General features: G+C 54.0%; 1 protein-coding gene across 4 annotated transcripts; it reads left to right on the forward strand.

Moving 5' to 3' along the window:
* Nucleotides 1-29: 29 nt before the first annotated feature.
* CNOT9 (CCR4-NOT transcription complex subunit 9) lies at nucleotides 30-23,571 on the forward strand. 4 transcript variants are annotated; one of them, XM_090046148.1, is made up of 8 exons: nucleotides 30-185; nucleotides 10,846-11,025; nucleotides 16,633-16,748; nucleotides 17,580-17,719; nucleotides 18,657-18,766; nucleotides 19,794-19,892; nucleotides 22,561-22,652; nucleotides 23,091-23,571. In XM_090046148.1, exons 1-8 carry the CDS (start codon nucleotides 162-164, stop codon nucleotides 23,257-23,259), a joined length of 930 nt encoding a protein of 309 aa, XP_089902274.1. In that variant the 5' UTR covers nucleotides 30-161; the 3' UTR covers nucleotides 23,260-23,571. The 4 variants fall into 4 exon arrangements, with proteins under 4 accessions (XP_089902274.1, XP_089902273.1, XP_089902276.1 ...); XM_090046147.1 differs by having other exon boundaries at nucleotides 22,561-22,651; nucleotides 23,084-23,571; XM_090046150.1 differs by having other exon boundaries at nucleotides 17,610-17,719.
* Nucleotides 23,572-25,048: the final 1,477 nt, after the last annotated feature.

Here is a 25,048-nt window from a genome sequence, read left to right on the forward strand (position 1 = left end):
CAGCATGCCCCGCGCGCGAGGGCACGCATGCGCAGTGCCGCTGCCCTCCCCGCCCGCGCACCCGGCGCATGCGCACGGGGAGGGGTTAGAGGGCGCCGGGGGGGGGCAGCGCGGAGTCATGGCGGCCTCCTGAGCTCGGCCCGAGCCCCGGCGGCGTCGCCATGCACAGCCTGGCTACGGCCGCGGTAAGCTTGCGCCGCCCGCCCCGGGGGGCGGGGCCTTGCCATCCTATTGCGGGAGGGGCGGGCTATGGTATTTGTTTGGGGGGGGGGGGTGCGGTAGATTTGTGGTGAGGGGGGCTGGCCATGGTGTTGGGGGGTGGAGGTGGCGGCTGGCTATGGTGTTTTGGGGGGCGCTCCCGTAGTCTTGTGGGGGGGCCGGCGGGCTGTCTATGTTGTTTAGGGGTGGCGGTCCCATAGTTGGGGGAGTGGGGCTGGCCATGGTGTTTGGGGGGGGGGGCGGTCCCGTAGTTCTGGGGGGAGAGGGGCTGTCCATGGTGTTTGGGGGAGTGGTCCCATAGATTTTTGTGGCGAGGACAGGCTGTTCATGGCGTTTGGGGGGGGCGGTCCCTTAGTTTTTGGTTGGGGGCTGTGTCATAGTTTTGAGGGGAGGGGGGCTGTCCATGGTGTTTGGGGTGGTGGTTGAGTCCAGCCCCCTGCCTGAAGCAGGACCAGCCCTGTGCAAACCAGCCCAGACAAACCATTGCCTCAACTGTCTACAAAACTCATCGCCGCACCAGGCCTCGCAGCCAGCCCTGCCCTAGGCAGAGCAGGGGGCACTGTGGCTGCCGACCTGCTCCTTTAACAGGTTGTTAACGTGCTCAAGAGATGCTAGGTAGAAGCCGTGGTCCCAAAGGCAACCCCCCCCCCCAGTGTGTATTTAGAGATGAGCGGCAGGAGGTTGCAGAGATGAACCAGCATCGGACGCAACAGGGCATCATCAAAGGCATCGATCGGCCACTGCATATGAGAGCTGCTGCCTTTTTGGATCAGTTTGTCTCTAAAGCAGTGATTCAGAGCCAGGTGCTGCAGCTCCTGGAGATCCTTTCGGGCTGCGCAGCATTAGCACTGTTAGGTGTGTGATCCTGATTCTCGAGATGAACCTGGAGATTTCAAACAGGAATTCATAGGCTTACAGCTACTCTGACCTGCTGCGGGCTTTCTTTGCAGCCACAGAACCGCTCTGCTTTCTTTCTGTAGTCAAAAACAGTGAGAAATAAGAGCTGGCATTTTCCAAGCATTTAAAAGGGTGAGACCCCCACCTTGCTTGTCTTTGGCAGAACTGTTAGCAAGCACGGTGTTAATTATAGCAACTTTCACATCTTCCATATGTTAGAATATCACATTCAGATGGGATTTGCTGCTGTGGCTGTCGGTCAGTTGCTGAGCTAAATATTTAGGCTCAGAAGTGATGTTTTGTAGAGGACAAAACATACAAGTTTGGAGTTAAGTGCTTTGAACCATCCACTGCAATCCCTACTGTGCTTTTCATCATATATGAGAGGCTGGTGGAGCTTCTTATTCTGTTTTCTAGTCTTCCTTCTGATGCAAAATCACTTTAAAGCAGCATTGATTTTAAAAAAAACAAAACCAAAAAACCCGAAAACCTGCCTCTGGCTGCTATGAGGAAAGCAAGATATTGCGGTAGTTGATTTTAAATATTTGTAGTGGACGTGTGCTCTGGTCACAGCACCTGACAGAATTGTGTCTTCTTGAAGAGCTGTGCTGAAGGTACTCTAATACTGTATGTATATCATATACTGTATATAGTATGTCTGTCATATCCTGTATATCTGCTTTGGTTCATCTGTGTGTTGCAAATCTACCCTTCTACTTGAGTTTAGACTGACGCAAGTAGCTACACCTTGATATTTTAATACTTTCCAGGGTACAGAGGCATAAATGGAACCTAACTACACCCTACAACCACAGCTACCGCCCCTGCTCTCCCCAAGACAAAATGAAAGGTGTTTTTTGCGGGAGACTCCATCCTGCGGGGGACTGAGGGCAATCTGCCGCCCCGACCCCTTAGCCCGGGAAGTCTGCTGCTTCCTGGGGGCCCGCATCCGAGACATTGAGGAGAGGATCCCAGAGCTCCTCCAGCCCACAGACCACTATCCCATGCTCCTTATTCACGTGGGCACCAGTGACACAGCTCGGAGCACCCCCAGCCAGGTCATGAGGCGCTACAGGGATTTGGGAGTGGGGCTTAGGGGTCTGGGAGCTCAGGTGGTGTTTTCATCGATCCTCCCAGTCTCGGGCTATGGGCTGAGGAGGCAGAGGAGGATCTACGTAGTGAACCAAAGACTGCGGAGCTGGTGTCATCGGGAAGGCTTTGGCTTCCACGACCACAGCCCGCTCTTTGGCGAGAGAGGCAGTGAGCTGCTGGGAAGAGATGGCCTCCACCTCTCTCCCCTGGGGAGGAGGCTCTTCTCAGCCAGACTAGCTGACCTGCTCCACTGGGCTTTAAACTAAGCCCGCTGGGGGATGGGGGGACTACTGCCACTGCTGGCCCACTGAGCGACCCTTGCAAAGCCAGCAGACCAAGGCACTTAAGGGAGACCACCCCTGCCCCAGCCCTGGCACAATCTGTGGGCAAGGCAAGAGCTCCCAAGGGGACACTTGCCTGCCTGTACACTAATGCCAGGAGCCTGGGCAACAAGCAGGAGGAGCTCGTCCTCCTGCTCAGTGCAAAGAATTATGACGTCATTGGGATAACGGAGACCTGGTGGGACTCCACCCATGACTGGACCACGGGTATAGAGGGCGATACCCTGTACAGGAGGGATCGTGTTGACAAAAGGGGCGGGGGTGTAGCTCTCTATGTGAAGGAAAGCTACATGTCCCTGCAAGCTGATGTTGGCGACCAGCATGGACAGCTAGAGACCCTCTGGGTAAAAATTCGTGGGGAATACGGCACAGGGGACACAACGGTGGGAGTCTACTACAGACCTCCCACTCAAAGTCCTGAGCTTGACCAGGAGTTCGCTTGGAAACTGACTGAGGCCGCTTGCTCCAGGACCTTGGTTGTCATGGGTGACTTCAATTACCCGGACATCTTGTGGGAAGATCACTCGGCAAAATCCGAGCGGGCGCAAAGCTTTCTCTCGTGCGTGGATGACCTCTACCTGACTCAAGAAGTCTATGGGCCGACGAGAGGCAAAGCGCTGCTCGACCTGGTACTGGCTACAGGGGACGACCTAATCGGCGACCTAGTGATCGATGGAAAGCTGGGTGACAGCGACCACGAGCTGAGCACCTTCACCACCATGTGCCGTAAAGCTGGCAAGTCAGTCAGCAACACAGAAGTCCTTGACTTCAGAAAAGCCGACTCTGACAAGCTCAAGAGGCTAGTCGGTCAGGCCCTTAGGGACCATGACCCCAGGGAGATGGGAGTTCAAGAAGAGTGGTTGCTTCTCAAGGAAGTGATCCTCAGTGCACAAGCTAAATCTATTCCAACATGGAGGAAAGGCAGCAAGAAGGCACAGCAGCCCCCCTGGCTCCCCAGAGACCTAGCGGACCTACTTGGCTAAAAAGGAAAGCCTACAAAGGATGGAGGACGGGATTCACCTCCAAGGAGGATTATTCTGCACTGGTCCGGTTCTGCAGGGAGCAAACCAGGAAAGCCAAGGCTGCAACTGATCTCCAACTAGCTTCAAGCATCAAGGACAACAAAAAGTCCTTTTTCAGATATGTGGGGAGCCGGAGGAAAAGCAAGGGCAACGTTGGACCCCTGCTAAACCAGATGGGGCAACTGATGCCCAGGAAAAAGCCAACCTATTAAATAGGTACTTTGCGTCAGTCTTTCATCAGTCCCACGGGATGCCCGTGCCTGCTATGGGACAGGGAGATCCGGGTGATGGGGATCCCCTACCCTCCATCAATGCTGACCTCGTGAAGGAACACCTTGAGAAGCTGGATACCTTCAAGTCAGCCGGCCCTGACAACCTGCACCCCAGGGCACTCAAGGAGCTGGCGAGCGTCATAGCCCAGCCCCTGGCACGGGTCTTCGAGAGCTCCTGGCGCTCTGGTGCAGTGCCAGAAGACTGGAAGAAGGCCGATGTGGTGCTGATCTTCAAGAAAGGGAGGAGAGTGGATCCGGCTAACTACAGGCCCGTTAGCCTGACTTCTATCCTGGGGAAGATCTTAGAAAAGTTCATTAAGGAGGCCATCCTTGAGGGACTGGCCCAGGCTAGCATCCTAAGGGATAGCCAGCACGGGTTTGTTGCGGGTAGGTCTTGTTTGACCAATCTCATTTCCTTCTATGACCAGGTGACCTATCACCTGGACGAGGGAGAAGAGATTGATGTCATGTATCTTGACTTCAAAAAAGCTTTTGATCTGGTATCCCATGATCACCTCTTAGCCAAACTGGCCAGTCGTGGCCTTGGCTCCACCACGATCCTCTGGCTGGGAAATTGGCTCCGTGGCCAGACCCAGAGGGTGGTAATTGATGGCAGTCACTCATCGTGGTGCCCTGTGACCAGTGGGGCCCCTCAAGGCTCTGTCCTTGGACCCATACTGTTCAACATCTTCATTAATGATATGGACATTGGAGTCAGGAGTGGACTGGCCAAGTTCACCGATGACACCAAACTGTGGGGCAAAGCATCCATGCCAGAAGATAGGCGGGTGATCCAGGCTGACCTGGACAAGCTCAGCAAATGGGCAGAAGAGAACCTGATGATGTTTAACACCAAAAAATGCAAGGTTCTCCACCTTGGGAGGAAAAACCTGCAGATCCTTATAGGCTCGGCAGTGCTACGTTGGATAGCACTACAGAAGAAAGAGACTTGGGGGTCATCATTGACCACAAGATGAACATGAGCCTGCAATGCGATGCTCAGCTAGTAAAGCGACCAAAATGCTGGCTTGCATCCATAGATTCTTCTCGAGCAAATCCCGGGACGTCATCCTCCCCTTGTACTCGGCCTTGGCGAGGCCACAGCTGGAGTCCTGCGTCCAGTTTTGGGCTCCACAATTCAAAAAGGATGTGGAGAAGCTTGAGAGAGTCCAGAGGAGAGCCACGCGCATGATCAGAGATCAGGAAAACACATCTTATGATGACAGGCTGAGAGCCATGGGACTCTTTTTAGCCTGGAAAAGCGCAGGCTCAGGGGCGATCTGATGGCCACCTATAAGTTTATCAGGGGTGACCGCCAGGATCTGGGGGAACGTTTGTTCACCAGAGCGCCCCAAGGGATGACGAGGTCGCAAGGTCACAAAATCCTGCAAGATCTTTTCAGGCTGGACATAAGGAAGAATTTCTTTACTGTCCGAGCCCCCAAGGTCTGGAACAGTCTGCCAGCGGAGGTGGTTCAAGCACCTACATTGAACACCTTCAAGAGTAAATTGGATGCTTATCTTGCTGGGATCCTATGACCCCAGCTGACTTGCTGCCCTTTGGGCAGGGGGCTGGACTCGATGATCTCCTGAGGTCCCTTCCAGCCCTGGTGTCTGTGAAATCTGTGAAATATCTGGAGGGAGCTAGTGGCTGCAACACATCCTGCTCTCCTTGAGGAAGGCCCTGGCTTAGTCCAGTGGGACTAAAGCAGAACAGTCTTATTTTAGGTAGAAAGACCCTTGTCTTTAGAAAGCTGCAGTGAGACAGTCCTGGCCTTTTATACAGTGCCAGCATTTAGCTTTCAAAACTGAAAATAGCATAGCTCAGTACTGGGGAGGTCTAGAGAGTAGAGATGAAAACAGCTAGTGAAGGAAAGCTTGAAGTAAAAGTAGGGGATGTGAAAGCACCAAGCAAGCAGACCCAGGTTAGGTCACAGTTGTTAACTAGAGAGATCATTCTGGGGTTCTTGTGTTAATTATCTCACAAGAAATAGCTAGGACACAATATTGCCTGGTGGTGTGCCTTTCTCTAAGCAGTCAGTATGTTTAACTTGGACTTTTAGAAAGAATTGCCTTTTTATTTTCCTGTTAATTTTTTTTCTTCTGGTTCCTAATTGTCTAAATGAACTTGTGTAACTCTCAGAGTTGTGGCTTGGCCCAAAAACTGGGGGGAACACCTTTATTCCTGCAAAAAGCGTCATGAGGCCTTCAACGCTCCAGGAGTGATCAGTCCTGGGTGTGGTAAAGCACATGTCCTAACTCTTGCATGCTGAAGGTGCAACAGGAATCAGTCTGGGAAGATCCTAGATGCTCATCTGAATATTTGTGTGGAGTATTTGCATCTACCAATTCAAGTCCCCCCTGAATTTAGGTAGAGAGTAGAAAAATGTGTGGTAGCCTGGAAAGCAGCAGTTTGGGAATGTAAGAAATAACATTTCCTCAAGACTTTTAATTGAGTGTTTCGGGGAACAGTTAAATATGATGGGAGGCTGTAAAGCTCATGGAGACCAATTTGCTTCTAATTAACGAGGGCAGTGGACACAATGAACTTAATTGCGTGGAGAATGTATTTAGTATTCTCTCAATCTCTGACCCAGGCTAACACTTCAAAGATTCAGCTTGAACTGAAACTTCCAGCAGGCCTGGCACAATTGGGCTGAACATTTGAGCTCAGCTAAAGGGCTTGCCGCTCAGTCATTCAAACCAAACTCTGCGGTGTTCGTAAGCCTCATTACTGGAGGTGCTAAGAGGATTAGTCTCTCAGCTTTTAACACAGAATGAATGTGTCACTATTCACCACACTAAAAAAAAAAAAAAAGCCTGAAATGTCCCAAGACCAGGAGGAGATGAAGGAAGGATTAATATGGGGAAAGATAAAGGGAAGAATGACTTGGGAGCTCAGCAGGGCAGGGTTGTGAGCCTGGACAAACAACACATATGCACTGGCATAATTTATCCTTTAATTCTTCTGGCATGTGGAAGGGACAGATGTGCAGCCACCCTGGGATAGCTGCGTCCACTAAGCAGGTGTTTCAGCACCTTGAGCAAATGCCTGTCCCAAGATAACTTGGGGACAGATGACAACTACATGGGGGTAATTATACAGGCATAGCTTTGCCTCTGATTTTTACAGGGGTTGTTCTGCACTGCATTGGGTGAAGGGTGTAGGAGTGTGTTATCCTGTCTTATATGTGGCATATACATGTTGTCTGTTCTGGCTGTGTATCTTGGACAGCTGCAAATGAGCCTGTTTGGTGCTGTCACTGTGCAGAAGTGAGTGGAGAGTGGAAGGTAGCAATTAGAGTTTGTATTAATGAACTAGGGCATGCATGGGGATATTCCTGAAGTGTGGGATGGAGTAAAGAGAGGAGAGAGGTGAATATTGAGAAGTGGCTGCTGAGGGCAGCAGGGAGTGTCCTCAGGGAGCTGTGACATGTCTCCTTCCGACTTGTTAGGACAGGTCTTTACCAGAGCTTCATTGTTTTCACTGCCTGACCAGCCTGAAATGTGAATTTTTGACACCTCAATGGAGCATGTTAAGGTGCAAGGATTCTTTTAAGCTTGACTGCCAGCCTGTTTGGTGTAGAGCAGCCATGCACATTTTGACCCTGTGAGTGCTTTTGCACCAGGACAGGTCTGGACCTGAGGTTTTGATGTGGAAGTTTAGGTCCTGTAGACAGAAGTTTGAAAGAATTTTAAAATCTGGAATCCCCACTGTGACTTTTCTTGTACCAGAAATATGGCAAGCCCTGATGTCACACTTACCCTTGCAGGGAAGGGTGCAGCAGTAGCTTTGAAAACTGTCCTGTGGAGTCTGAAAAACAGTTATGGACCTTAAGACATGTTTGTCCTTTTCTGCCTTATTACAGAAAAAGATTTTTTTCACAAAAAACAATTTTTCAAAGGATTTCCTTTAAGGTGTCTGTATGTATACATGCAGTAAGGCAGCAGCCCTAGCCTTTAGAAGGGCAAACTTCAGCAAGCCAAGGAGAATAGTCAGGGATGCGCTGAGGTCCCAGAGGGGAGGGGAGCCAGGTGTCCAAGGAGAGTGGTGGCTCCTTAAGGAGACGATCCTCCAAGCACAAAGGGAGGTCATCCCAACGAGGATCAAAGGGAGCAGGAGAGCACACAAGCCTCCATGGCTCGCCAAAAGCATCCGAGAATGTCTCCTTGCTAAAAAGGAGGCTTACACCCAGTGGAAGAAAGGGGTCATCACCAGGAATGACTATTCTGCAGTCGCTCGGGGTTGTAGGGGGGCAGTTAGGAAGGCCAAGGCAAAAATGGAATTAGGACTAGCTTCTCAGATTAAGGACAATAAGAAGTCCTTTTTTAAATCCACAGGGGGCAAAAAGAAGGTCCCGGGTAACGTGGAGCCCTTGCAGGACGCGTTGGGGAATTTGGTTGTCACACCAGATGACAAAGCTAACATGTTTAACAATTTCTTTGCCTCCGTCTTCCTAAGTAGGGACCAGAACAGCCACCTCCCTGCTGGGCCCCCCTCGGGCCCCGGGGGAGGCACACATGGGCCAAAGGTTAGCGTGGAACTAGTTAGGGGGCTTCTGGACATGTTTAAGTCAGCTGGCCCAGACGATCTCCACCCTAGAGTCCTTAAGGAATTGGCTGAGGTCATTGCAGGGCCCCTGGCACAGCTCCATGAGCACTTGTGGTGCTCTGGTGAGGTACTGGAGGACTGGAAGAGGGCCAACATGGTTCCAGTCTTCAAAAAGGGGAGGAAGGAGGACCCAGGAAACTATAGGCCAGTTAGTCTTATCTCGATGCTAGGCAAGCTGTTTGAGAAAATGATGCTGGGACACATCCAGGAGGGGCCAGCTGGGGACTGCATGCTTAGGGGCAACCAACACGGGTTCATCAGCGGCAGGTCCTGTCAGACCAACCCGGTGGCCTTCTATGATCAGGTTACCAGATCATTAGATGCAGGGGTAGCAGTGGACATAGTCTCCCTGGACTTCCGGAAGGCTTTTGACACTGTCTCTCACCCTGTTCTCATTAAGAAACTGGGGGCTGTGGTGTCGATGCCCACACAGTTAATTGGGTCGCCAACTGGCTGGAGGGCCACACCCAGAGGGTGGTAGTGGACGGGTCATGTTCGACCTGGGAGGACGTGGGCAGTGGGGCTCCGCAGGGCTCGGTCCTCGGACCCGCACTGTTCAACATCTTCATCAGTGATTTGGACGAGGGGCTAAAAAGCACCCTGTTCAAATTTGCTGATGACACTAAGATGTAGGGGGATGTGGGCACACTAGAAGGAAGCATCTGGCTTCAATCAGACCTAGACAGGCTACAAGGGTGGGCGGATGTGAATAGGATGGGTTTCAACACAGACAAGTGCAAGGTGATGCACCTCGGGAGGAACAACCGGCACCATACCTACAAGCCGGGGAACTCCCCTCTTGTCAGCACGGAGGTGGAAAGGGATCTGGGGGTCATCATTGATGCCAAGATGAACATGGGCCGGCAGTGTGGGGAGGCAGTCAGGAAGGCCAACCGCACCTTGTCATGCATCCACAGACGCATCTCAAGCAGGTCCAAAGAGGTGGTCCTCCCTCTCTATGCAGCACTGGTCAGGCCGCAGTTGGAGTACTGCGTCCAGCTCTGGGTGCCGCACTTCAAGAGGGATGTGGACAGCATGGAGAGGGTCCAGAGGAGGCCACTTGCATGATCAGGGGACAGCAGGGCAGGCCCTATGAGGAAAGGCGACAGGACCTGAACCTGTTCAGCCTCCACAAGAGAAGGCTGAGGGGGGATCTCGTGGCCTGTTATAAACTAGTCAGGGGGAATCAGCGGGCATTGGGGGAGTCCCTGTTCCCCCGAGCACTGCCAGGAGTGACCAGGAATAACGGTCACAAGCTGGCAGAGGGCAGGTTTAGGCTAGATATCAGGAAGCGCTACTTCACGGTCAGGGCGGCTAGGATCTGGAACCAACTTCCAAGAGAGGTGGTCCTGGCTCCTACCCTGGGGGTTTTTAAGAGGAGGTTCGATGAACATCTTGCTGGGGTTGTTTGACCCCAGTATTGTTTCCTGCCATGGTGGGGGGGTCAGACTAGATGATCTACTCAGGTCCCTTCCGACCCTAGAAACTATGAAATGATGCATGCATGTATGCATGCATGCGCACACGTGTGTCCATATATATATGCACATGTGTGTGCATGTAAATGCATGTACTTATGTACTGCACATGCATGTGCAGATATGGGCACTTATGTATTGCACATGTACATGAATGTATGTATAGGTAGCTGTATATGTATGAGCGTGGTATATATGTATATGCATATGTGTTTATATAGTAGAAGTTGTCAGGAACACAAGCAAGATAAACAGGATAGACTGCAACCAGTTAAGTGTTTAGTTGTAGAGTCAGTTTGCCCCACTGTACCATGCAAATATTGGAATAATTTTGGATGTTTCCTCACTTTCGTGAGCTTATTTTGGTGTAATTTTAATGAATTGAGAAGCTGACATTGAGTGTTTTGGAGATGACAAAAAGAGCGAAGTCCGCCCCAGAGGTCCCTGTTTTTCTTTCTTTCTTTCTTTCTTTCTTCCTTCCTTTTTTTTTTGCCTTTTAAGTGTGCCATAAATGCCATTTTGTAATGTTCATGGCTTGAGCAGTGCCACTACAGACACTTAATCCAACTCTATCTCCCCTGTGGACAGAGGATTTAAAACCCCACCTCCCCTAGATCCCTGCTGGGGCAAGCTGGAGACATGCAGCTTGCTGAAGAAGGTTACTAGATGACATTTATCAGGAGGTTCAAAGACACTGCAGTAACAAAAGATTGGTCCTAGTCAGTGAAAGACCCTAACCCCAGGTCCTGCTACCTTTAAAAAACAATGTGGGCTTTGCCTTCCTCCCACATCAAGGCTCTCTGCATGGCCATGCTAATGGCCCGTCTCATATCTGTCTGTCCCATGGAAAGAGCACGGTTTGAATTGGATAGGAAGGCAGCATGCTCATGGATTTTTTTTGTCTCCTATCTAGCCGGTGCCAACAGCACTGGCTCAGGTGGATCGTGAGAAGATCTACCAGTGGATTAACGAGCTGTCCAGCCCCGAGACCCGCGAGAATGCCCTACTGGAGCTGAGCAAGAAGCGGGAGTCAGTGCCTGACCTGGCCCCAATGCTATGGCACTCATTCGGCACAATTGCAGCCCTCCTCCAGGTGCGTAGTGTTGTCGCGGGGGTGTTCCCAGCCAGCCAGCCTCCTGCTTGCTGTCACTCTTGGGGTTCAGGCTGCTCAGGTCTGTGGACTCACAGAGGCTGACATCTGCCACCAGCCTCCTGGAGCCTCGGTGCGATACAGAATAAATGACTTGAAGGAGAGAGATCTCGGAGTCCTTGTAGATAGTTGGCTAAAATCATCAGCTCCATGCTTAGCAGCTGTCAAAAAGGCAGGCGTGTTAAGGATGATTAAGAAGGAATTGTGAACAAAACTGGCAGTATTATGATGCCCCTTTATACATCCATGGTGCATCCACACCTTGAATGCTGTGCCCGGCTGTGATCCCCACTCCTCAAAAAGGATATAGAGGAACTAGAGAAGGGCAGCAAGGACAGCTAGTGCTATGGAGGGGCATCAGTGTGAGGAGAGACTAAAGAGGCCAGGCCTGGTCAGTTCGGAAAAGAGGTTGAGGGGACACATGGCAAGGGCTTACAAAATATTACACGGTAAAAAGAAAGTCACTAGGGATTTATTATGGACTGTCTCTTGCCAGACAAGAACAAGGGGTCACAGCATGGAACTAGTAGATCTTAAGTTTTACCTGGCAGTTCTTGTTCACCTAGCATGTCATTTAAAGTGTGGGACTTGCTGCCAGCAGATCTGTTGGGAGCTGATGGTTTAGCTAGATTCACTGCAGGGGTAGCAGTGGATATCGTCTTCCTGGACTTCCGGAAGGCTTTTGACACTGTCTCTCACCCCGTTCTCATTAAGAAACTGGGGGGCTGTGGTGTAGACACCCACACAGTCAAATGGGTCACCAACTGGCTGGAGGGCCGCACCCAGAGGGTGGTAGTGGATGGGTCATGTTCGACCTGGAAGGACGTGGGCAGTGGGGTCCGCCAGGGCTCGGTCCTCGGGCCCGCACTGTTCAACATCTTCATCAGTGATTTGGACGAGGGGGTAAAAAGCCCCTGTTCAAATTTGCTGATGACACTAAGTTGTGGGGGGACATGGGCACACTGGAAGGGTGCAACAGGCTACAATCAGACCTAAACAGGTTACGAGGGTGGGTGGACGAGAATAGGATGGGTTTCAACACAGACAAGTGCAAGGTGATGCACCTCGGGAGGAACAACCAGCACCATACCTACAGGCTGGGGAACTCCCCTCTTGTCAGCACGGAGGCGGAAAAGGATCTGGGGGTCATCATTGACTCCAAGATGAACATGGGCCGGCAGTGTGGGGACGTGGTCAGGAAGGCCAGCCGCACCTTGTCCTGCATCCACAGATGCATCTTGAGCAGGTCCAAAGAGGTGATGCTCCCCCTCTATGCGGCACTGGTCAGGCTGCAGCTGGAGTACTGCGTCCAGGTCTGGGCGCCGCACTTCAGGAGGGATGTGGACAGCATGGAGAGGGTCCAGAGGAGGCCACTCGCATGGTCAGGGGGCAGCAGGGCAGGCCCTACGAGGAGAGGCGACGGGACCTGAACCTGTTCAGCCTCCACAAGGGAAGGCTGAGGGGGGATCTAGTGGCCTGTTACAAACTAGTTGGAGGGGACCAACAGGCATTGGGGGAGTCCCTGTTCCCCCGAGCACCACCAGGAGTGACCAGGAATAACAGTCACAAGCTGGCAGAGGGTAGGTTTAGGTTAGACATCAGGAGGCGCGACTTCACGGTCAGGGCGGCTAGGGTCTGGGACCAACTTCCAAGAGAGGTGGTCCTGGCTCCTACCCTGGGGGTGTTTAAGAGGAGGTTAGATGAACATCTTGCTGGGGTCGTTTGACCCCAGTATTCTTTCCTGCCACGGCAGGGGGTCAGACTGGATGATCTGCTCGGGTCCCTTCCGACCCTAGAAACTATGAAACTATGAAACAAAGAGATTAGATATGTTCTCAGAGGAAAGGGGCATCCGGAGCTGTTGAGTATGGGAGTGAATGTCTCAGCCTCTGAATCAGAACTTTCTAAACCAGTAGTTTTCAATCTGTGGTCCACAGACCCTTGGGGTTCTGTAGCTTATGTCTAAGGGATCCCCAAAAGATGACTGTGATCAATTAAAAAGCATGTGAATACCCACACTTACAGTTCCAAGGGGTCTGCTCCTCCATTTGAAATTTCCAAAGGGGTCCACAAATGATAAAAGGTTGAAAAACACTGGGCTGGACAAATGCTGGAAGCTGCAAGAGGGGAACAGTGGAAAAAACCTTCATTAGACCCAGGTCACTCTCACTTTCAGCCTCTGCTCTCTGCTGCCGTGACACGGGGCGGGGGGGCAACGGGATGGGACACTGGGCAAGATGGACCCAGGACATGGCAATTCTTAGGTTCGGTGACAAAAGTTTAGAGAGGTTTATTGCCTCTTAGGACAATGCACTAGCAGGACTGTTTAGCCATCAGCCCAGTCAGCGTAGCTGTCTCTTGCCAACTGCAGCTGCTGCCTGCCACAGTCGGGTATCTAGGGCTCGCTCCCTGCTGATTTGGGGCTTCTCCAGCTCACGTCCTGCTGAGTTTGGGCTTTCCCAGCTCACCCCCTGCTAAATCCAGCTTGCCTCTTGTTATTTCTACTTTACTAGTGAAGCCTAACTACTTATTCCTCAGGAAGCCAGCTACTCCCAAGGTCCTTTACAGATACCATAGCTTACCTCGAGCTTAGTATAACTACAGCCTGGTGTATCCAGAACCCCTACACATCTCACTGGCTTGTCCCCTCTCTCCCCCAGTTCCCTAGTAACACAGACTACTCCCTGGTTTGGGTGGCAGTTAGTTGGCCACTCCCCAACTGCATGGAGAGATGCTCCAGATAAACACACCCACATCCTTCCCTGCTCAGACATAGCTGTTTGCCTCTTCCCAGGGCACTATATTCCATAGCAGCTTCTCTCAGCATCCAACATGTAGGTGTCCTTGGAAGAAAGGAAGTCAGGGAGGCAGGGCATGCAGAGTTAAACTTCTCTTTGGAAGGGACCAGGGGAGGAGGTCAGAAGCTGTTAGAAATGAGCATGGGGTTGGGAAGAGTTTTTTTTCCTCCTCCTGCTGCTACATGTCAGAGTTTTGGTTCTTTTTAAACTTCTCTGAGACATTGGGTGCTGGCTACAGCCCAGGGTGGAGGTTGGGACCAGGCTGTGCCAAAGTTGGAGTTTCCAGGCTAGGGGGTTTTGCCTCTCTGATGAGGGTCAGATTGATGCCAGATATGGGGTCAGGAAGGAATTTTCCCCCATGGTCAGATTTGTACAGACTGGAGTTGGGATTGGGGGGCAGTGGTGTTTGTCTTTGCAGCCTCTACCTGGAGTCACTCAAGCATATATTAACTCCCTTTACAACAGCAGAAAGTTGGTGACCATGGCACCCCTGGGGCAGGGGTGGGGGTGATGCCTGGGGCTGTGTGGGGGGTGACTGTCATTTTGCTCAGAGGTTGGATAATAGGTTTGTCTGTGGTGGTTTGGACAGGGCTGATCCTGCCTTGGGCAGGGATTAGATTAGATATGAAGTCCAGAGGTCCCTTCCAGCCCCGCTTCTTTATGACAGAAGTAGGTCAGAAGCTTTGTACTTCTCAAGACCTCTCTTGTACTCATGGGACCTTGTGATTTGGTTCTGTAGAGTCAGTTCAAGGAGAACAGAGGTCCTGGCACACAGCAGAACTGCATTCTGGGATGGTTGGGCATGGTGTAGGTGCTTTTCTCTGCAACTGTGTAAGTACTTGTAGGTGCTGGCTGGGAGTCTAAGAATCATAGACTCCTAGAGCCGTGGGGCTGGCAGGGAACTGAGGAGGTCACATTTAGTCCAAGCTGTGCCCGAGGCAGGATCTGCCCTGTCCAAACCCACCCAGACAAACCCTGTGCGTGACCTCTGAGCCACACAGCACAGTTGCCCCTGACACAGTCCCAGGCATTGCTCCCCCCCAGCCCCTGGGATACAGAGGGGCCACAGCCACCAACATCCTGCTGCTGCCGGGGGGGTTGGTGGGCGCTGGAGAAGGCCTAGGCCATGCCCCGCTGCAGAGGGAGGGGAAACCCCCCAGGCCAGGCTGAGCAGGGGGCAAATCCCTGCCTGCCACCCCAAGGCAGTGTGGGTGGTGGGGCAAGAGCTTCTAGCCAGGACCCTGCGGGTCACAGTCTCCAGCCTGGGCTGCAGCCAACACCCAGTGCCTGGTGAGGAGAGCTTAAATTCCACCCCCCCCCCCCCAACACATATAGCACTGGGAGGCAACTAGTAAATCCCTGCAGCCTGGGAAATCCCTATAGCATAGCACAGGCATCACTGCACCGAGATCATCCCTGCCCAGCGCCTTTCCAGCTTCTTGAACCATCCAGTGCTGAAGAGTCCCCGCACTGTCTCCCTACTTAACAGTGTAGTAGTGTTTCCTGGGATTCAATGTAAACCGACTTCCCTGCAACTTCAAGCCAGGGGTCTGCGTCCTGCTCTCTGCATCAAGAGAGAAAAGGTGCTACAGCAGTCCTTCAGGTATTCAGAATCATAGAAAATAATGGTGAAAGGGACCTCGGGAGGTCGCATAGAGTCCAACCCCGTGCTCCAAGCACGACCAGCCCCAACTACATCATCCCAGCCAAGGCTTTGTCTACCTGGGTCTTCAACACCTCCACGGATGGAGACTCCACCACGTCTCTGGGGAGCCTGCTCCAGTGCTTGACCACCCTCCTAGTGAGAGAGTTTTTTTCCTAATATCTAACCTCAACTTTCCTTGCTTCAACGTGAGCTCATTGCTCCTTGTCCTGTCATCTGCCCTCGCTGAGGACAGTCCAGCTTCATCCTCTTGGCACCCTTCAGGGAGTTGAAGGCTGCTATTCAATCCCCTTCTGTCCTCTCTTCTCCAGACTAAATCAACCCAGTTCCCTAGACCTCTGCTCATAAGTCATGTCCCCCAGCCCTCCACCCATTTTTATTGCCCTCTCTTGGACTCGCCAATGTGTCCGTATCCTTTCTATAGTGGGGGGCCCCGAACTGGACGCAGGACTCCAGATGTGGCCTCCCCAGTGCTGAGTAGAGGGGAAGCATCACCTCCCTTGACCTGCTGGCAACGCTTCTACCAATGCAGCCCAGGATGATGTTGACCTTCTCAGCAACAAGGACACACTGCCGGCTCTGTTCAGCTTCTTGTCTCCTGTCCCCCCAGGTCCTTTTCTGCAGAGCTGCTGCCCAACCAGCCACCCCCATCCTGCACCGGTGCAGGGGATTGCTCCCTCTTAAGTGCCGGACTTTGCGCTTGTCCTTGTTGAACCTCATGAGATTTCTTTTGGCCCAGTTATCTTCTCAAGCTCCTTTTCTGCAAGTGGGACAGACCCAGCTCCTTCAGCTTCTCCTCATGTGGCTTGTCTTCCAAGCCCTTGATCATCTTTGTTGTTGCCTCTGGAGCAGTCCAGTGCAGCTGTCATCAGAAGAATTTCTTGCAGATTTGCTGCATCCCTTTGCCATCCTTGTCAGCTGTGCAGTGCAGACCTCCCCTAGGCAGCATTGGCTGCCTTCAGGGCTCCACTTCCTTTCAGACTGCTCTTGAATTGGTCACAGGAGGAGGCAGCTCTCACCCAGCTCCTCGCAGGCACTTGGCTTTCTTGTTAGAGCCTTGGCCCTTACTGTTGCTTTAATTTCTTCCAGGAAATTGTAAATATTTACCCCTCCATAAACCCACCAACCCTGACGGCTCATCAGTCCAACCGAGTCTGCAATGCCCTGGCGCTGCTGCAGTGCGTCGCCTCACACCCAGAGACCAGGTAAGGGGCGCATGGGGTGACGGCCAAGGGTGGGTGATCGACAGCTCAATGCTGCTTTCACTCATGATATCGGCGCACCTGTGCATGCAGCCTGGGAGAGGTTCCTGCTGTGAGAGCGAAGTGTCAGAAGACGCCATCAGGCGCTGGCAAAATCAGCCCAATGGCCTGGTCGCCTTGCCTTTCCAGCCTCCCTGAAGCAGCCTGCTGGAGTGATCAGGGAACACAAGGTGTTTCATAGCCCCTGCCACATGGTATTTAACAGCCCCCCATGTTAGTGCCCAAGGAAAGAGCCTGGTGGTGGGTTTCTGTATCATCACAATTCCAGAGAGATCTCTGCTGGGGAAGGCTTTTGGCTGAGCCCACACAGGGTGAGCGCCCTTTAGCTTCCTCTGAACACAGTAATGAAGTAACCTTCACCCTGGCTCCCTGCAGTCTCCCTTCCTTGTTGTCCACTCTCAGGAGGGGTTGGAGCTGGTGGTGGTGGTTTTAGATGCGCAGATGCTGTCATGTTCTCTACTGGGCTTGGGGCCATGCATGCAGGTAGTGGCTGGTAGTCTGTGCCATAGAGAGTGTACTGTCTAACTGTCTAGACATGAGCAGGGACAGGCCATGGGCAGGGGGGTGGCAGGTCATTGAGGGTCAAGCTTGCACAGCCAGAAGCTGTAATGGCAGGTGATCGCCTGCCCTGGCCTGGCACGTGGCCTGCAGCCAGTTGCTTCGCCTGCCTCCCTGTCACTGTCTCCAGTGAGGAGTGCTTGTGTCAGCATCTGCACAGACCCAGGCAGGAGAACACATTCTGTGCCCGTGTCACGTGTTCTCATCTCCCCCCAGGGCTCTCAAGGATCGTGTCCTCTCTTGCAGGTCGGCCTTCCTGGCGGCCCACATCCCCCTCTTCCTCTACCCCTTCCTGCACACCGTCAGCAAGACCCGGCCCTTCGAGTACCTGAGGCTCACCAGCCTCGGCGTCATCGGTGAGCACCCGCTTGTTCCCTAACTGCTGTTCTGCAGCCCCTTATACCAATGCAGACCATCCACATCCCTGTTACTGTCCTTCCCCATGTGATATCGGTGTTACCGCTGCTGGAGGCTGTCACTTCTCACTGCACCGAGTTTGCTGGCTTCATTCCTTGTAGAGCCCGCAGCGGTGTCTCTAAATGCTACATGCAAGGAATGAAAAGCCCCCAGGAGCCCTGCAGCCATGGCTTTTGTGGGCAGAGGGGTTTGATGCCCAAGTGCATACTCTAGCTTGTATCTCATCAGCCCATGCCAGAGAGGGTTTGCTGGGAGGTGCAGGCCGGAGAGAGGGTCACAAACCCCTTCCTCACCCAGGAGAGAAGGGTCTGCCCCAACAGAGGGGCTGTGGGAGTGGGTCCTGTCAGCAGCCTCTGTTCAGTCCTCAGCCAGCCAAGACCAGTGACTAGAGGGTGCAAACCAGGGTTTCCCTCTATGCTGTCCTGGCCTGGACACGTTTTCCCCCCTAGATGATGATGTCTCTGCTGAGGAGCTCTCTAACCTGGCCTGGGGAGGGGGTGGCCTTGGGTCGCTGGGTAGTACAGTACAACACACTCCCCTCTGCTCTCATGACCATAGCACATGCTTGGAAAGGACTCCCAAAAGCTGTTGGCCTGTCTGAGGTGTTGGTTCTTGCTCCTGGGTGGTATGGGCAACTTTCTGTAAGTGCCTGCTTGGAAATCCAGGGGTTCAGTCCCCTCAATATTTACCTCTGGGGAAGGCTGACTGCTGATTCCACTCCCCACCGTGGAGGACCCATTCAGGCCTTTGGGTGTCCTGCTGGTACTCAGAAGTGCTTCTGCATGTGAGAGCCTTGGAGCAATGCTCAGTGTGCTCTAAAAAAAACCAGGATTGTCTCACAAGTCCCATCCACGGTTTCCCTCCCACCTTCCCCAGGAGCCCTGGTGAAGACAGACGAGCAGGAAGTCATCAACTTCCTCCTGACGACAGAGATTATCCCGCTGTGCCTGCGCATCATGGAGTCTGGAAGCGAGCTCTCCAAAACGGTACTTGCCCCGAGCCTTGTTCTCTGGGTCTGTGTTCGGTGCTTCCTTGGCCCCTTCATCCCTCATGGCAGCAGGTAGATCACAGAATCCTAGAGAAGCGGGGCTGGCAGGGACTTCCGGAGGGAAGGTCTCGTCCAACCCCTTGCCCAAGGCAGAATCAGCCCTGTCCAAACCATCCCAGACAAACCCATCATATAAACTTTTCATAAAAATACCATCAATCCTGACACAACACCAGACATCACACCCGACCCTGCTGGGGGACAATATCCTGCTTCTATACAAGGCTGTTAATACACACTCAAGAGATCCCAGGGAGAGGACTATGACCCCTTGCTACAGAGGAAGGCAACCCCTCCTCTCTCTCCCCACCCCCAACCCAGTCCTTACCAGCCTGATCATAGGGTAAAATTTCCAGTGCTAGACTGGGTCAGACCTATGGTCCATCCAGCCTTGTGTGCCATCTCCAACACTGGCAGGCCCGATGCTATATAGAGGATGACGCCAACCTGGATCTCTCTAGAGTGCTCTGTCCCCTATCCAGCACCCTCCCTGGCCTCCACCATCATTGGGTTGGAGGTTCCTGATGAAACATTTCCACCCAGTCTGTTCAACACCCATGAATCCTGCATGAACATATCCAGTCCCTTCCTGACTGCTGTCAGCCTCCACTCCCTCCTGGGGCAACAAATCCCACATTTTAGTAGTGCATTATGTCAAAAAGTCCTTTTACTCGTTCATTTTAAACCCATCACCTGCTCCCTGCAGCTGGTCAGCCAAACCGAGTAGTGAGGCCTCCCCTGCTTGAGGTCTCTTGGATGGTGCCCTGGTGGTTGTTAGCGAACACCTGACCAGGTTTCGTCCTTTGTTCACACCCAACTCCCTCCCCTGCTGTGCCCCTGCTCACTGCCAGTTCCACATGTGGGGCAATGTCCAGCTCGTCCTCCTGGGGTTCCCGTCACAGAACAGATGGGGCTGGACGTTCTCTGTGGAAGCAGCTGAGCGTGTTCTGTCTCCTCCATTCCAGGTTGCCACCTTTATTCTTCAGAAGATCCTCTTGGATGACACCGGGCTGGCTTACATCTGCCAGACATATGAGCGGTTTTCTCACGTCGCCATGATATTGGTAGGACTGGCTGGTCCTTTCCCTTTGCTCACCTCTCTCTGCTCCAGCCGCAGGGTGGTATGATTAGCCAAGTCCCTCAAGGGCAAGCCACCGCCATCAACTGGCTGGACAAAGTGTCAGAAGATCCATTATTTTTAGCAGGTTGCAAGCAGCCTGATTAAACACCTCGTTAGCAGCAATGCCTCTGACTAGAAAGGACGTTAATTGTGCTTTAGGAAATACCTGTGTTTTAAGTGTAGGTCACTTGATATCTTACAGGCTTTTAAAGGCCTTTTTAAAGGCAGGTTATGAACAGAAGCTGTCCTGGTAATGGTATGTGCCTGTTCCTTGGTGGAGCTGGTAGAGTTGCAGTGATGTGGGGGGCAACGGAAGCATTCAGTAGGTTTCTCTTCCACGTTTGGAACAAGGTGGAACGATCGGTTACACTGTTAAGTGCTTTCCCATCCATTAGTAACAGAGCAAGACCTAAACATCTTGCAGCCCATAGACATGGGTAATGTTAGAATCACAGAGAGAAGGGGCTGGATGGGACCACCGGAGGTCGCATCTAGTCCCAGGGCAGGATTAGCCCCAGACAAATCCTATGTCCAACCTGAGTAACATGACAGTCACCCTGATGCAGCCCCAGGCATTGCCCCTGCTTCCGGGAAAGCAGGAGGACCCCAGCCACTAACATCCTGGTGTTGCAAAGATGATTAATTATGCTTACATGCACACAAGAGCCCTAAAAGAGTGGGCCGAGATCATTGCAGTCCACTGATGTGTTTTTAATATAGTTTATAATACCCCGGGGGAAAAACAGATCTCAGGGCTAGCCAGTATGGAATTTAAAAATAGGGGTATAACCTTTGCCAGCTGGTGTGGTTTTATGGAAAACCCAGAGAGGTGATTTTGGGTTTTCAGTAGGGCTGGAGTGCTGTGGCTGTGATGGGCCAGGAAATAAGGTTTCTCCTTGGTGTTGATGTTAACTGGACTTGACTGCATGGCTAGGAGAGAGTTTACACAAGCTTTAAGTGCATTGAAAATGGTTGTGGGGCTGGGGTACAGGACTTGTGAGAAGAGGCGGAGGGAACTGGGCTTCAGAAGAGAAGTCTGAGGGGGATTTGGTAAGAGCCTTCAATTCCCTGCGGGGGGGGTTGCAAAGAGGATGGAGCTGGACTGTGCTCAGTGGGGGCAGATGGCAGGACAAGGAGCAATGGGCTCAAGCTGCAGCAAGGGAAGTTGAGGTTGGATATTAAGAAAAACTTTCTCACAAGGAGGGTGGTGCAACACTGGAACAGGCTTTGTAGAGAGGTGGTGGAGTCTCAATCCTTGGAGGTTTTAAGACTTGGGTAGACAAAGTCTTGGCTGGGGTGATGTAGTTGGGGCTGGTCCTGCTGGGAGCAGGGAGATGGACTAGATGTGACCCCCTGAGGTCCCTTCCAGCCCCCATTTTCTATGGTTCTGAGATTGATTCTGAGAGCACAGACTGCCCTCCCCCAGGTCTAGCCTGGCATTGGTTAGCAAAACTTGCCATGTCCAAAGTGACTGCAAAGGTGGCAGGTTTAGACTCTTTGCAAGGTGCTTGGCTTTCTGCCAGTCATTTTGATTCAATGCTAGCGCTTGGGAGGGTACATGGGGTTTGAACTGGCTGCTGGAGTGCCAAGGGACTGTCGGCGGGAACTGGAGGTGCATCTGGGTGTTGGTACCAGGCTGCAAGCTGCTTGGTGTTTCTGGCCTTGTACAGAATTCAGTTTCTCCCAGGAGAGAGTCACTGCTTTCCCAGGAGAAACCAGAAATGTCCTGGCATTTAGGCTTTTTGTCTCAGAGTAACAATGCCTGCTCCAGGAGAGAAATAACCTGGGAACAACCAGGGTTAAATCCCTCCCATGAGAGATTCTCCCAGGAGGGCAAACTGTCTGCACATGCTGTCGGATCAAGGGAAGCTGGTGGTTCTGGGTGAGACACCAGGCCCAGGTGTGTAACACAGTAGTGCAGGGAATGATTAGCCCCTGGGCTGGGGAAACCTGGGGCTCCATCCTTCAAAGCTGGTTGGTGTCTTCTGGGGAGATGGTTAACCAGGGGCAGATCTGGAGGCCCCCCCTACCTCCCACCTTTCTGACCATGCAGCTGGAGCAACAGCCAGGGATTTCAGTCTTAAAGGCAGCAAGAGTGTTTCCCCCCTCCCTTCCCCTCTGTGCTCAAAGGCACCTCCCCTCCCTCCCTTGCCTGCTGCTGGGACAGGGATGGGGAGCTCCTGTATGCTCCAGCTGCACTGCACAGGGGTTGCACTTGGCCCGAGACATGGCAGCTCCCCTCCCTGCCAGCCTGGGAGCAGGCACAGGGAGGGGGAATATGCCCCCTGACCATTGCCTTGCTAAACAGCCCAGCTGGCAGTGACGGGCAGGAGGGGGTGGTGGGAAGTGAAGGGAAGGGGCTCTGCCTCTGAGCGGAGGGACAGGGCAGTGCTTGCCCTCCCTGGCACTGGTGTCCTTGCCAGTTGTCTGCCCCAGTTGCGGGGGGCAGGGGAAGGAGGCTGGGAGCTGGGCATAGCCCCTCTCTGCAAACCACACCCCGTTTTGTAGCGCCCTGGATCCGTTTTTGCCAATGCCCAGGGTGAAGGGGAGGAGCCGGGCAGCCCCATCCCGGCTGGCAGCTCCTGACAGTCCCTCTGCCTTCTGGCCCACAGGGCAAGATGGTGCTGCAGCTTTCCAAGGAGCCCTCGGCGCGGCTGCTGAAGCACGTGGTGCGCTGCTACCTGCGTCTCTCCGACAACCCCAGGTAAACATCTTAGGAGTTTGGGGTCTGGGACTAGGGCTGTCTTGATGCACTGCTGGGCAGGGGGCTGGGGCCGCATGTCTCCTTCCAAATCCACTTCTGCTTTTCTGTGCCCGGGACCCCTGTGGACTCACCCAGCTCTCCCGAGGGCATCGCTGCCTGTCTTGGCTCTGCACGGCCTGGCCCGTCCCTGGAAGGCAGGTGCCAGGGCAGGATGCCAGCTCCCTCTGCTTCTGAGGTCCTGGCTCTGCTGGGCTCAGTCCCAGGCCCAGGAGCTGGGAGTTGTGTGCTCACAGCACGTTGTCAAGGGCCCACGAGACAGTTGCGTGTTCCAGGCAGTCTGGGCAGCGCAGCAAGCATCCCGGGAGCGGGGTTGGTCCCCCCCTTCTCGCCAGTGCGGGTTTATTTGTTGGTCCCCCTGTTTCTCGTCTCCTGGTGTAGGGCACGTGAAGCCCTCAGGCAGTGCCTTCCCGATCAGCTGAAGGACACCACCTTCGCCCAGGTCCTCAAGGACGACACCACCACCAAGCGCTGGCTGGCTCAGCTGGTCAAGAACCTGCAGGAGGGGCAGGTCACCGACCCGCGGGGCATCCCCCTGCCCCCGCAGTGACCGCCGGGCGCCCGCGAGGAAACAGCTCAGGGTTCCACGCCTCCAAGAACACGTGACCTCTTGCGGGGCCGCCAGCCCCTGCCCCCCGCCCCAGGGCCGCCTCGGTAGCGCCCACCTGCCTCCAGCGCTCCAGACACCAGCAGGCTCTGTGGCACGGGGTGAGCGAGATCCCTTCCATGCTGGGGTACCTGGCAGGCTGCAGCAGCAGCCGTGGGCACAAGGCCTTCCTGCCCGGGCTGTGTCCCACCCTTGTTGCTCGCTGTTTACAGGCCTGAGAGATGAGCAAGCTCAATAAAAGCCCAGCTTGTTTTAGCCCCTCGTTGGCCTGCCTGCCTGCACCGGGGCCTGGGGTCTTGGAGACAGAGGTGGAGGGGGCTCCACGCCACTGTTGGGCCGCGTGTCCCTCTTAGCTTGGCACTTATCCACTTCCAGATCCCCAGTCTCTAGCTCTGGCCCTCTCCACGACTGCGGTCCAGGTGTGGCTTGCGTAATGGCCGCAAGGTGGGAGAGCGTGGCTCCAGGTGCCGTGGGGTGCTGGTCTCCCTCTGGCCCCACTCCAGCCGGTCTTTGCCACCCAGTGTTTCCATCCTGCGGGGCAAACCTGCCCCTCGCCTGCTTCAGCCCAGCAGCCGCTTGCCGTTGAGGGAGCTGGATGCAGGATGAGCCAGAGGCTGAGGCTGGGCCTCTGCCCCCATGCAGTAGTTGTTGGCTGCCTGAGCCATTTGGCCCCTCTTCAGCCCTTCCCATGGCTCTCCTGCCCCTGGGTGCCAGGCTCGGCTCCGATGTGGTTGGACCTTGGTTCCCCTCATACTGTCTGGCCCTGACGTGGCTCAGCTGTGGCCACAGTGCTGTGATTCCACCTGGCTGTGGCCCTGGGGTCGGGGCTGTGGCAGTGATGTGGCCACAGCTCCCCAGTCTGTGATGCTGGGATCCAGTGCTGTGCTGTTGGACTGGATCCCTTCTCCACCAGCATGCCTGGGCCCTGTGAGCTCTCATCCTTCTCCAAGGCCAAGGCCTGGAAGCTCAAGGAGGCAGCTGAGGAGTGGAGGGCAGGGGGGAAGCCACAGACTGTGACCCAGTTTCTCCTGGGGGGGGCTGGCAAGCCCAGCGCAGCCTTGGCCCTAGGGCAGAAAGGTGGTAAGAGTCTGCTGCAGCCCCCACCCTGTACTGTACCTAAGGCTGGGGCTCTCGTGCCCCCAGGAACAACATGGGGGTGAGGGCAGGGCATGTGGCCAGTCTGAGCTGGCAGGGTGGGGGGGGAGCTCTGGCTATGGGGGGCACTGGGGCTCCCATAGGCTGGGGGGGCTCTGGGGCTAGGGTCCTGGGTGGACTCAAGGTGGGGCTGTAGGGAAGGGGTTCTAGGGAGGGACCTTGCGGGGAAATCTTGGGATACAATTGCCCAGCTCTGGCAACAGGGTGGGAGTCACAGGGGGCTTGGGTGAAGCTGGGTTCCTGGGGGTGGGGTGCTCTGGGCATGGGGCTAGGGGCCGGAGTGAGGAGCACCTGCCCCCCCTTTCCCCCCCAGCTCCAGATGCAGAACATCAGGGACCAGGTCTGGGCACCCTGGGCCTTGCTGGGGTGGCGGGGGTCTCACTGGTGGGCTGGGCCCCTACCACTGGGCTGTCTTGCTGGGCTCCCAGTGGCTCTGCTTAGCTAAGCCCGGTTGTATGCATTTAATGCTTGGATGGGAGCCCAGCCAGGCAGGTGCTCCCCACCGGGGGGAGTGCCCTGCAGCAGGGGGTGCTGGGTCCCTTGGGGCTCCTGGCATCACTCCACTGCCCTCCCTGTG

Source organism: Crocodylus siamensis, chromosome 4 (genome assembly GCF_052110815.1).
Source record: "Crocodylus siamensis isolate JL-2025a chromosome 4, ASM5211081v1, whole genome shotgun sequence".
Classification (NCBI taxonomy): Eukaryota; Metazoa; Chordata; order Crocodylia; family Crocodylidae; genus Crocodylus; species Crocodylus siamensis.

What these genes read in the sequence shown, in the direction of transcription:
- CNOT9 (XM_090046147.1), top strand. Translation starts at nt 162, where the DNA reads ATGCACAGCCTGGCTACGGCCGCG. An exon ending in CAATTGCAGCCCTCCTCCAG is followed by an intron (nt 11,026 to 16,632) that starts GTGCGTAGTGTT and finishes AATTTCTTCCAG; the next exon opens with GAAATTGTAAATATTTACCC. An exon ending in GAAGCGAGCTCTCCAAAACG is followed by an intron (nt 18,767 to 19,793) that starts GTACTTGCCCCG and finishes CCTCCATTCCAG; the next exon opens with GTTGCCACCTTTATTCTTCA.